Raw genomic sequence first — 13,710 nt, 5'->3', positions numbered from 1 at the left:
CTATCGAAGTGAGAGCCATGGGGGAGATGACCAATTTTCTTTCAGTGAACATCATTTCCACAGGTGACTCTGTATTACTGGATCAGTCTCACTACATCGAGCAACTGCTGCGTACTTTTCAAATGACAAATGCAAGAGGAAAAGCGTTCCCCATAGAGATCAACCGTGATGATGAAACAGATGCTGGAAACAAAGCTTTTGACAAGCACTTATACCGCAAAGCGATTGGGAGCCTACTACATTTGTCGCAAACAACAAGACCGGACATTAGCTTTGCAGTGTGCAGGTCTAGTCAAAAATGTGAGACCCCAACACTTCGGGACTGGCAAGATATGGTACATGTGCTCAGATACCTGAGACAAACCAAAGACTGGAGGTTGAAATTTACCAAACAAAATGGCGCTGCCATATTCTACTGTGATGCAGACCTACCAATGATAGGCGTGGCAGAAAGTCTATAACAGGAGTTGTGGCAACCTTAGCGGGAGGTCCTGTTATCTGGGTTTCGAGAAAAAAGACCTATGTTGCTGATTCCACTGCAGTTGCGGAATATTATGCAATCTACGAAGCAACAAAGGAAGCAAGATGGTTATCGCAGTTCATGTCTGAATTGGGGCAAGATGGCTCTGCGCCCAGCCCTGCTGTGATCCTCTCTGACAACGAGACGGCCATAGCCATGTGTAAGACATGGGAAGTGTCTGAAAGGACGAAACATATAGATATCAAATATCATTTTGTGAGGGACATGACGGAAAAGGGGAAGATACAGGTTAAGCACATCACTGGCAGGGAGAACCCTGCTGATTTGTTCACCAAGGCAGTGAATGGTGCGCGCATCAAGTACCTGTGTGAAAAACTGAATCTTGCACGTGTTCCTTGAGTGTCTGTCATGATTGTTAAATTTTGAGATTTAACTAGGAGCTATGAATGACGTGAACTGGGATATGTTTTGAAGTTAAGTCAAATAGTGTTTGATGGTTTTTTTTTGTAAGTTCATACCGAAGGTTTTATTCAACGAACACATACTGTGCTGAAGGAAATCTTAGTTTCTCTAACCTTAAGTGTCTCAAGGGGAAGTGTTGGATATGTTTTGTGAGACACATAAGTCACGAAAGTAATAATGTTTTATTTGTATTTGCTACATAGACTTTGATTTGACTTCCTTTGTTTAGGTGCCATCTTGTTTTTTGTATGTGTACGAATGTTGTTATCGTTGCAGCCATGTCGGCTCTGTGTGTACTGTGCGATACTAGTAAATAGAGATTGAGTTAAAAGCAAAAGGTTGGCTACATCATTTATTGAAACTTACAACAGAAGGATGCTATGAGCCACACAAAGGTTTTCGAGTGGTTTGAGAGCATTAGATGAGTGTTGAAGACCATGCACGTTCTGACCGCCCCAACATCTCGGAACAATGAAAACGTTGAAATGATTCACAAAAAATCAATGAGTATCGTTGTTTCATGATCGAAGAAATTTCAGAAGAGACAGGAGTGAGTTGGCACTCGTGCCAGCAGATTTTGGCTGAGGATTTGCAAGTGAGATGTGTTTGCCGCTAAATTTGTTTCTCACCTTCTCAAACAGGATAAATAAAACATATGACTGAATTTGAGCCAGAACTTGAAAAAAGAGATTGAAAGTGATCCAAACTTTTGGACCAAAGTCATTACAGGTGATGAGAGTTGGTGTTACAGGTATGATCCAGAAACCAAGCAAGCGTCACGCTAGTAGAAGACTTGCAAATCCCTCAGTCCATAAAAAGCAAGTCAAGTGAGGTCGAATGTTAAGACGATGAATAATGTATTTTTTGATGTTCGTGGAATTGTGCACAGGGAATTTGTTTCCCCTGGCCAGACTGTTAACCAGCACTTTTATTTGGAAGTTTTAAGACGTTTGCAAGAGGATGTACGGAGGAAACGCACGGAACTTTGGGATCAGGTGACTGGTTCCTTTATCATGACAATGCCTCCTTACAACACCCTTACGAGTAAACTGCTACTTGGCCTTTCAGGGGTGGTCTGTCGTTCCCCACCCTCCGTATTCGCCATACCTAGCCTAGTAATGTGAAACCTTTTCCTGTTCCCTAGAATAAAGAAAAATCTAAAAGGGAAGCATTTTGATGATATGGAGACGGTAAAAAACAGCTTCGCAAAGGGTGCTGGAGTATATCAAAGTTGAAGAGTTCCAGAGGTGCTTCAAATAGTGGGAAAAAAGACTTGACAGTGCAGCGTATCTAATGGAGAGTACTTTGAAGGTGACTAAAGGAGTTGTGTACAAAAAAAGGTAATAAATACATTTTTTATGATAAAAATCCTCTTTTTTTGTTCCCCCCTTGTATATGTATTTCCTTGAATCTAAGATATCAAAGTTCCTTAGACGTATTTCTCTGGAGATTCTAGAGTTTCACTAAACATAAAAAGATTGGCTTCAAATATAAGGTGCACTTCAATTGAAATGACACATTTATTTGTAACAAGAGAATAGTGAACCTAGGTCATTAGTTCTTCTGAGTAGTTTGCTAACATTACAACACTGCCCAGCAGGTTTTGTGCACAGACTATACTGGTTGAACTAGCATTTATGTATCTGTTTCCACCTTAGGTAAGAAGAGGTTGTTATTTGATGTACAAAGTGCTTAGTGTCTTTCTGAAATAAACATGTTGCTTACATGGTGCTCGAGACTATCACCATTACACTTAGCCACCTCGACACATCCTGAACAACCATCTTGCCAAATAACCTGCTTTATTTACACATATAACAAATGTTCATAAGTTTGCCAGAAAACAGGCAATATTTTTAACTGTGCCATTTTTTTAAATTTATAAACCTCAAAAACTATGCACATCCTAAAATAGAATAAATTTGGCATTTTTTAAGATGGCAACAATTGCAAGGGGCATTTTCTGAGTTTAAGAAGTCACAAAAAAGATGCTTCATAGAATTTAGAAAATTCGGAATGTGCGTTATTAAGATGGCGCCGGTAAGTTTTAGCTTGTCGTCGGAGCCGAGCCTTTTATAGATACTTGATGGATACAAATTCTCATTGCTTCAACTACCTAGCCAAACTCTTGTGCTCAAAATGTTCCTCTGGAAAACAATGGTCCAAGCACAGAACAAGGATATATGCAGGTTTTTATTACAAATAGCACTTCAATAATCACAAGCTTTTCTAAAATTACTGTATGTTACGAAGTAATTTGAGGAAGAACATATTTATATGGTCTTGTAAAGAGAGATACACTAAAAACAATCATCGCACTGAAACTCTAACACATGACGTGACATAAGATTTTATAAACTCAACGATGGACCCCCGCCATACCGTTGTTTCAATAGTTCTCTTGGCTAAAAGCAGTTCAACGTTGGGCGCACGCAACAGCCCAATGATGGGCCGCTGTGCACGGTCTATGTCTATGTGTGTACGTACTGTGCCCCTCAAGCCACCCCTCACACACAGCACAGATGGCACAGACCCACAACAGACAGAAACCACCACCTCGGACAGCACTACACACAACACACAAAAACACACCCGAGCTACAAGTATGAGGTAGTTGCAGTATCTACAAATCCACAAAGCCATAGCCACAGAGACAAAAAATTAATGCTAAACTCTAAGACCACTCACACGTTTATTTAAATAATATTAATTATAATAATTTGCCAGTGTAAGCAAAATATATTTTAATATAAAAAATAAAAAATGTGGCTTCACCAAGGCTTATATATAAAAGCACAGACTTAAGTTTTGAACCATATGGAGGACAGTAAAAATATGGTTTTATGTAAAGACTCATCACTCACTGGTTGTAAAGGAACTGGTTAAACAAACATTCCAGAACTAATTAATGCAGCCATCCCAGTTGTATATGTGTAGCGAATGCTGCAAATTGATTAATTTCCAGTTTGTCAAATAACTGGAACAGTGGTAACAAAAGTCAAAGTTTTACTACGTGACGAATTATGACAAAAAGGTTATAATTTTTATCCAGAAGTGCAGAACGTTAAGTTGCTGCATGTTAATTACCAAGAAACTTCGTGTCTTCAACGAATAGCTAGTCAATGCTCCAAATTGTGAAAAAGACTATTATTTCATCAATAAAGTAATCATAAAAAGATGAGCTTTGGTGTTTTGACTGACGATAACTCACAACAATGCAGTTCTACCGGAAGAATAATGAACAAGAGGCCTCATCTAGATGTTAACATTGTTCAGATTTAGTTTCATGTACTGTTAGGTAAATTCCAACTCTGCAATCGACCAAATCCAGAATAAGCCAATTCCATTGATTCCAATGGATTTCAAATATTAAAAATTGAATATGTTTTTAACTAAAGCTAGTTAATTCATTCTATTTATCAAAGCGTTAAAGATGGTTTAGTTTTTAAAAATATTTTTTTTGTTAATAAGGGTATGACATTTTATTCATCTTCAATACTTCTGATTAGAATTTTCATCAGATAATTCTGGAAATCTACATTTACAGAGTTTTTTAACTGCACAAAGTTTGTGCAGATTAATATGGGTTTTAGGCCCACTATACAGGAATCTTGTTCTACTTAATATGAGTTTTGTTCATTTAACAAGTTAATTAAATTAATTAAACACCATTTAGTTAAAAAAATTCTATCCAACTAATTATAAATATTTTTAATTATTCGTAGTTTCTCATTTGTTACATGAATGTATTATATAGGTGTGTGTGAATATTCCATAGTGCAATATATTTCAAAATATTAACTTTAATTAAAATTTTCTAAATTAGCCAATGAAACAAAAAGTTTAAAGAAAACTAAATATTATAGTGCCTATCAAATGTTCATTTTGGTTATATATTATATTTATTTACAGTACTACTTTGGAAACCAATATTAATATATTATTTTGTTGTAAAAAACTGAATACATATTTAACTATCAATTTATATTTGTATATGTTAAGCATTGTATTTATTCAGTCATGCAAGATGTCCTTGAATAGAAGATACCCTAACATGTAAATTAAGCAAAAGTAAGTTGACATAAAATATAAAAACCATAAATATAAAATGACCTAAATCAAGATACAATCTCAATTATAAGATTACCTGGAATGTAAGAAAAACTCAATTTTAGGCAAGCTTAAATGTAAGGCAACATAAAGTGTTAAGTCAACAAACCAAATTAAACAACCAAAAATAAATAAAACATCCTCGATTGCATGAAGACCTCCAATTATGTCAACCTTAAATTAAAACCACTTTAAAGGCAATGCAGACCTGGAATAAAAATATGATCCAGAATCTCAATTATATGAAGACTTAGCACACAGATATGGAGTAACTTTGTAAAATCAAAATTAGCTATAAAGTGGTTAAGTTCACATGTGAAATAATTTTTACTTTTAATTTCAGACCTACAAAATTTTTTTTTACTTATTAAACATTTTTGTATGTGAAAAATTTGGATCATAATAAATAACTATGCTATTTTTTTATTTTTGTAATTTTGTACAAAAATAATTCTTGAAGGTGTTAGATGAGTTTACTAAGTACGCCCAGTGAATACTCTGTATTTAAGTCGAATTCCATCAGTCTGTTTTTTTTTTTCGACTTCATATTCAAGATAAAAAATGTTTTTTCATAAATATTTTATTAATTTCTTTTAAGCTTTTCAGTTACCTAACTACATATCATACTGCCCTAGCTTTATAAATTGGATATTATTATTATTATTATTTGTAATTGGGGATGATTAAAAATTTTATTTTGTGATTACATTTCTGAAATTTCTAGCAGGAAACTATAGAGAATTCTATAAATCTAGAATAGTTTGATAAGCATCATCAAAGAGAGTACTGAGTCCCATAGAATTAGAATTGAAATCGAAAAACAAATCTCAAGTACAAGAAACTACACTGAATCAGAATATTTTTTTGGAAAGGACCCGCACAAACTTCAGTCTCCCCAGAAGATAACTTCAACAAAGCAAACAAGTACCAGATTGTTTGAAATAATGTTGAGATTTCCACTTATTTGGTACAGACTTAAAGCAAATAAAAGAAAAAGTTTCATTACCTCCATTTCATCAAAGCTCTGGTTTCAGTTAATACACAGCAAACTTCTGTAGCTCTACCTAACGATATTTAATAAAATCATGTTTAATAACTTTCTACCTCCCCCCTCCTTCCTTCACACCTTTACTGGCTTCTTCAGCCTATGAAAATTGCTTAAATAGATGAAACCTGAGTGTTTATTTTTGGGCCAAGAATAATTTGTACACATCTTCCTAAAAACACGTACGTGTACCCAAAACTATGAACTTAAGTTAATTTGTGCCTGAAGAAGGAAAGTACTCTTGAAGATACTCTTTTGGCATACCTTAAATAGGTCATGATGGTCATGATGTAAACAGCCCTTATGACTAAAATGCATAAAATAAACGTGTAATTAGCAATTAGTTTTTAGCATACATAAAGAATGCACCCACACCTATGAGACACAAATGACAACCCCCACACGACAACTGGACACACTGCAAACGCACATGCGTGCACACACACACAGAACACAACATGAAATGCTCACCTGACGCACGGATTGGTCCGGGATAGAAAGGAGATGCCGGCTGCACGGGAGAGTAAACCTGCGCTGCGAACTCTTCAAACGTCGTCGGCTCTTTGTGGTTGCGGACTACAGTCTCGAGGGACTTGGCTCTCTCCTCGTAGCTGCAGGGAGAGAGGATTACAGTTTCTTTACAAGCTGTTACATGTGTACCCGGCAGTTTAAATACTGTCAGTACAGTTAGCAAACCTCATAATTCCTGCAAGCAAAGTTCACATTTAAGAGAACACTAACCAATACTTGTAATGCAAACCTTATTATTGGGTGCAACAGCATGCATACCTCGTAACTCCCAACTTTTATTTATCACTAGAATATTACTGGTACTACGGAAAGATCAAAACCACACTTTTGACTACTTACTGTAAACTAATATTTACAAAAAAAAAAAAAAAAAAAACATTAGGAATATAGTCCAAAATGTAAAAAAAAAAGTTAATTCAGAAGATAAAATAAAGTCAATTTGACTTTTAGACAATCAGAAATGTGTTCCCTTGGAAAAAATTTTGGTTAGAAGGATTAGAGTGGAAATGCTTACAGTAGGTTTGTTAATCAGGCCAACAATATATGCCACAGATAACAGAATTACAATTCACTTACTAGTTCTGATAAAATGGCAGCATACTCCTTTTGGCATGCGAAGCATTGATGGCAGTAGCCCGCACCAATCCCGGGAGAATTTTTGCATCAACAATGCTTTCATTGAAAAGTGGGCCGAAATACGGAATCTGGAATGTTACAAAAATATTCATTGTGTAGAACTAGAAATGCATTAAATCATAACAAACAAAAATTATATTTATTATAAATATACTTATAAGAATAACACACCACCTAGTTCACTTCCAGTAACCACTGGATTTGAATTCTTCGATTCTAGTGAAATTGATGGAATCATCCAATTTCAAAACTAGATTTAAATACAACACCCTGTTTTAGTTATGAAGCAATGGGTACAATGCATATCAAAGCGAGATGCAGGGTCAAAAACGGCATATGTTTTGGATGGCCCTTGACACGCCAAAATTCCTGAACATCACAGAGAGTGCAGAGGACTGTTAGATTCATGATGACTAACACATCAATTAAGAGCCTGAGAATAAAGTGAAATTAAGTTAAAATTAAATTAAGACACTGTATCAGCACATATCATTATGCTGTATTATTTGTTCTGAAGTCTTTACTAATTAAATTTTATTGGTAAATCTGCTATGCTATGAAAATGGAAAAAATAAACATACAAAGCTTGGTGAAAACAGAGGTTGTATGAGAGACGAAATGGAAAAAAATCATAGAGCCTGTGTAGCAAGGAAGGTTGTGACACGAAAAGACAGAAATAGTTTACAATAAAATCTTCAACAGACGCAAAAAAAATAATTTGTAAAACATAAAATTAATACAAGACAAAAGTTTGCAAAGGAAAGAGATTTAATAACATAAGAAATTAAATAAACTATAAAATATGAGTGAGAGAAAGAGAAGAATGTGGCTCAGAGCTGTCGGACAAAGTAAAGAGTAGGAGACCGCGTGGAACTAAACTAACAAAAGACAAGAAGGTATGAAACTAGGATCTGTCCCAACTTCCAGCCTTACCTCATATTTCCTTGACACCTGAACTCTAAACAACCCATTCATGAGAGGGTATATGACGATCAGTACATCGCAGAACTCCGTTGGTATTATCCCACGTCGGTAGTCTCTTGAATGTTCTGACCACACTATGTGCACTTCATCGTTACCCAAATGCCGAGTCTGCACAAATAAATATCAGCAAATAACTAAATTTATATATAAGTTACAAACAGTTATTTAACACCAAACATTTAAGGGTACTTGCAGAGTTGTATTTTAAGCACTCATAAAATAAGTATTAAATCATTTAACCAATAAGAATTTTTTTCTTTGATAAAAAAAATACTTGTTGCATGGTCATAATGAGAGAGAGAGTACGAGGGAAAGTAAGTGGGAGAGGGAGACAGGTTTATGTAGCGGTTACTGATAAAATGGTATTATAAAACTTTCATTGAATGTTAGATAATTGAAGAACAGATCACACAGATATTATTATTATAACTATAAGTAAGAATAAAAATGGTTTGCAAACAGGGGCGTAGCCAGGGGGGAGGGGGTTTAGGGGTTAAACCCCCCCCCCCCCCCTTTAGCACCAAATCTTTAATTATTTTTCTTATTCATCAATCAAACAAATTTCATATTAAAATTAATAAAATTTTTACCATTACAATATTTAAATTTAAGTACCGAAAACTGCTAAAGTAGCACTATTTTACACCTTTAAATCCAAATTTTCCCGGGAGAGGACCCCCGGACCCCCCACTTTAATACGGAGGGGGGGGGGGGGGGGGGCATTATTCTTAACACCCTCCATACACAAATCCTGGCTACGCCACTGTTTGCAAAATATCAACATATTTTTCCATAAAAATAATTAATGCACTTAATGCACATACTTTAGTATTGCTGATTTTCCTACACAAAAAAATACCCTTCACATATGCTAAAGTGTTGAAGAAAATTGAATTGATGGTTTTTAATTATTAGAGTGGAGTTGTTCTCTTCTTCATGTTTAAGTTACAATGCTACACAACAAAGTAACTCACCTTCTGCAACAGAGATTCCTGGTTAGAAGACGGCATTCTGGTGGAAACGTGAAATATAACCTCAACAAACGAAGTCGCATAATATGGGGCAGTTTCCCCAGTGCTTTTGTTTCGCTGGAGACCACCAAGAAAACCTGTGTGAGATTCTAGCTCCACCTGGAAAATAAGAGACATCTAGAATATGGGCAAATGAGACAAAGTAAAAAAAACTAACTCATCCTACTAAAATGAATCCAGATGTTCAGAGATATTTTGACAGACACACACACAATAAGCTCTCAATCATCCAGGCCCGAATTATCCAGTTTTTGGGTAATCCGTACTGAAATTTATTTTAATTATTAGTTTGTAATATTCTGGGGGGGGGGGGGGGAGGGGGAGGGGGGAAGCATCGCTTCAAAGTGAATGACTGGCATTCGACTAAAGGAAGGGATACAGAACAAGTCTGAAAAACAACTAGCTAAAATTAGTGTGTGCACGGAGCGGTGTTGAGTTAACTTTCCTTCATCAATCATTGTAAATAACCGTGTGAAGGCAATCTTCTCATGACAGGTTTTCATGATGCCAACAATACAGTTTTTCTCGTGCTATTTATTTCCCATGCACGTAACTGAAATATTTCACGACAAACAGACTGCCGCCATGGCTTCGCAAGATGTGCACATATTGCTGCATCCATCTTTGATTTATGGATACTATCCCGTGTTAGGTCTGTGGAAAGTACACCTCGAAGAATATGTGTACTAGTGCTACTGGTGTACTACTCCAGCCTGGCACATGTTTATCTGCATGCTAGTTTGATGAAAGGCCAAGGAATTGAGAATAAAGAATAACTTGACACCAATGGAAATGATATACAATAAAGTAAGGGGGGAGGGAGAAGTGGGAGACTGCTGCCTCTTCTGGAGACGGAGAAAGACCACATGGGGACTCAGTCCCATATTATTTACGGTTCAATAAGCTGAGACACAGAACACAAAGAATTCACTTGTGCTCACAGAGTTTTACTGAGGACAAATATATGGTGCGAACCAAATTTGAGAGTGGCCCTTACCGTCAAAAGGATTATATGTTTTTTTTTAAAGGACTTCAATTCTCTGGGCATTGGCAGGTCCCAATTAACACAGATAATTGAGAGTTTCTTGTACTTGAGACTGTTAGCTCACGGTGTAGGCTATGCTAATCTCCAACTACATGATACAACCACGTTAATATGAGAATAACCTTCCTTTTCCATCTAGATGGAAAAACAATTTTTGGTTGCAAATTATTTTAATGCTTATTTCTTACTGATGGATTGTTAACAATCTTTCTTTAACATATTCACTTCATCCAGGGGTGCCCACAAGGGGGGGGTAACGACGCAGACTGCGTCATTAAAATTTCAGGGGGGGGGGGGGGGTGGTTAAAAGAAGAGAAAAATGTATATATTATTTACATAATTATAGCTTATAATGTGAAAATACGTTTCTGGTGCTTTGATAATTGAAAGGGATCTTGTAAATCAAATTGGCAACCCCGCCAACAAAAGCAGTTTGGCATCTGTTGGTTCAGGAAGGAAATATTACTTGATATGACCAAAATTATTATTAGAAAATCAGTTTTAATTAATGCAAAATGTGATAAAATATAATACTAAAAAAGTATAATATTATAAAATAATTGAGTAAATCATTGAGAAAATGGCACAAAAATTTTTTTTGGGGGGCGGGGCGGGGCGGGGGCCATCATTAGGTTGGGGGGGGGGGGGGGGGTGAGTCATAGTGTTTGGGGGGGGGGGGGGGGGGGGGTTGGGCACCTCTGCTTCATCGATGACATTTTTATGATTCTTCCAAACAAGTTCCTTTCAGGCTACTAAACAAAATCATATAGCATTAACTGCTACAGTTCGTTTTAATAATCAATTGTTAACTAATATTCCTTCATCTTTAGACCACTTCCATGGTGAGAACATAGCAAGACTGACAATCTGCAAGTTTATTAGGAAATGTTGGAAGAATTTACCCAATGGAAATAATTACCAAGCAGCAAGGCAGTTTTGTACAAGCAAATTTTGTATATTTAGACAAGTTTCATTTATTTTGTACCGAGATATTCCTCGATGCTTCCACCTCTATTCAAGAGCACTCCTCCTCTGGAAGGAGAAAGGTGGGAAGGAGAGTGCCCACCTTGCTACAAGGCAGCTGAGTCGAGGGAAGTAGGACCACGTCGTGAAGGTGTTGCTAAGTTGCAGGAGATTTCAGAGGCGCGGGAGGCACCAGAGGTGCAGAAGGTGCGGCCAAGTCACGGGACGCGAACGAGTTCTTCAGGGATGCAAACAAGGCTGGGGTTCCCCGCCAGAGCATGTGCAAAGTGACAGTCGTTAAATGACTAGTCCAGATAATTTCTGGTGCAGGGCCGAATCCCGCCCACTTAACACACACACAGAAAGCTGCCCCTACTGAGCCAAATAATTAAGGATATGTAACTGGACAGAAGGCATAAATAACTGCCTGCGACAATCTTGCAGTTTTCCTGCCGTGCTGGTGTCACAATACCGCAAAGAGGCTTCTGTAGACAGATGGGTTGGACAGGCCCGTAAACAGAGAAATGGCAGCAGTTACCTTTTAATGTCATTGTCACCACTTTTCAGGCAGCGTCCATAAACAGATGTTAGAATCAGGGGCAGGCAGGCTCTCGTAGCTGAACGTCACATGTTTTGAAGTACAGGCAGTTACGGTGGGTACAGGATGAAACGGGCCAAGGCACTGAGTAGCGAGGCAATTAGGTGAGTTGGGGGTAAGGTGGCGACTGGCAATAACAGTTGTCGAACCCTCTGGCTGGGCGGAGAGGTAATGGGTGTGGCACTGAATGGTGGCGTGTGTTGAGTGAATGGGGGAAGGAAGAGGCAGAAACACTGCCTCCCCCCCCCCCCCCCCCCCCCCCAATTCTCCCTGCATAGCAGGAGAGTCTTGGTGGTTCAAGATCACGCAGCAGCACAGCGCTGGGCGTGCAACTGCCACACCCATGTGTTAATGAAGAAGGGCCGGCTGAACCAATGACCGTGAAGAGGAAGAAGGAAGGAAGGGAGGGACTAGGGAATTGACATCTGTCTGCAGTTTCATGTGTGACATGCATCTGGATTTCTTTTATGTAATAAAGCTATAAAAATAATGAATGAAAGAGAACTACAAACTAAAACACACCTCCCAGGCCAGTCCAGCTATGAATTGTTCGTAAGCATGGCTTCCACATGTGTTGGACAAAATAGAATTCTTGTCTTCTTGACCTTCTGCCACGTAGATGACTGCTATTTTGTGCGTCTCCCTACATCGCTATAATCAAAATATAACAGAATTTGGTATGTGCCTCTATTCGTCTATAGGATCAATACACAGCACAAGTACTTTATAATGAACCCACAGACAAACATGCCCACAATATAAACTCCAAATGTAAAATACAGATAAAATAGGTATATATAATTTTTTTAAAAAGGTATTATGATTTATATATGATTGCAGTGTCTTGTCTATTTTTAAAGAAGGCCAGAATGTTATTTAAAAAATCTTTTATATTTTATATTGCTTTGTTATACACTAGAGTCCCGTTATAGCGAGGTGTCACGGTTCCGGGTTTTATCCTCGCTATAACCGTGTCCTCGTTATAACCGAATTGGACAAATTTTGGCCCCCAAAAAATAAAAATCAACCGAAAATAGCGTAAAAATTGTGTTTAAACATGTATAATTGGGAAAAACAGGTTATATTAACGAAATCTTAATTTCTGTGAGCAGATGTGTGAATTCTCTTTAAAACTATACCCCATAAGTACGGATGCGATCACCGATTGCGTCAAAATAACAAAAATACCCTACCACGCCACGTAAGTATAGCATCTCAGCCCGCGGCCGACGCAGCATTGTCCTGCTATCTTGTCGACGCGGGCTGTCTGCTGCCGGCCATGTTGGTTCGGGATGTTGCTAACAGGTGGTGCTAGTGTAGCGCAACGATTTAATTCCTTATAAAAAAGCAGGAGTGCGGCTGCGGCAACGCACGTACGCCTCAAACGAAATAGTCGCTGGAAAGCTATACTTTTTTCATTTAAAGAAACCTGTCAACTTTTTTAGAAAATAAATTTGGGATTAAACTCAAATCATCACCACCCCTTTCCCGGACAGATACCCGAACAACTGACCGAAACAAAAGTTACAAGAAAACTGTCTTAGCGATTTGGAAATAAATACGGTAGTGCCTACTAGAGGTTTAGAAGTAATGAAAAAATGTGTACCCGTATGTATTCGTTACTATAACAATTAGTACTCGTTACTATTGTTACGTTACTCGTTACTTCGGATACCGCATAACATGCTATGTTATGTTGCAGCAACGAATCCAGTCGTATTGCGTACGCGTACAATATGTCGTCGCGTAAATAATAATAAATAGAATATAAACAATTAACAATATTTGATAATTAATCGTTTTTGTTAATCAAGAAACAATTAA

At 37.4% G+C, this 13,710-nt stretch overlaps 1 protein-coding gene across 1 annotated transcript in view; it reads right to left on the bottom strand.

Moving 5' to 3' along the window:
- Positions 1-13,710, bottom strand: part of LOC134535858 (ral GTPase-activating protein subunit alpha-1) — a 124,251-nt gene that overhangs the window by 22,866 nt on the left and 87,675 nt on the right. Inside the window, 5 exon segments of the mRNA XM_063375192.1 lie at positions 6,570-6,709; positions 7,206-7,333; positions 8,199-8,357; positions 9,224-9,379; positions 12,409-12,537. Of these exon segments, the coding sequence (XP_063231262.1) occupies positions 6,570-6,709; positions 7,206-7,333; positions 8,199-8,357; positions 9,224-9,379; positions 12,409-12,537 (712 nt within the window).

The sequence above is a fragment of the Bacillus rossius genome, chromosome 10, assembly GCF_032445375.1.
Source record: "Bacillus rossius redtenbacheri isolate Brsri chromosome 10, Brsri_v3, whole genome shotgun sequence".
Lineage (NCBI taxonomy): Eukaryota > Metazoa > Arthropoda > Insecta > Phasmatodea > Bacillidae > Bacillus > Bacillus rossius.
This window is presented reverse-complemented; position numbering and strand designations above follow the sequence as displayed.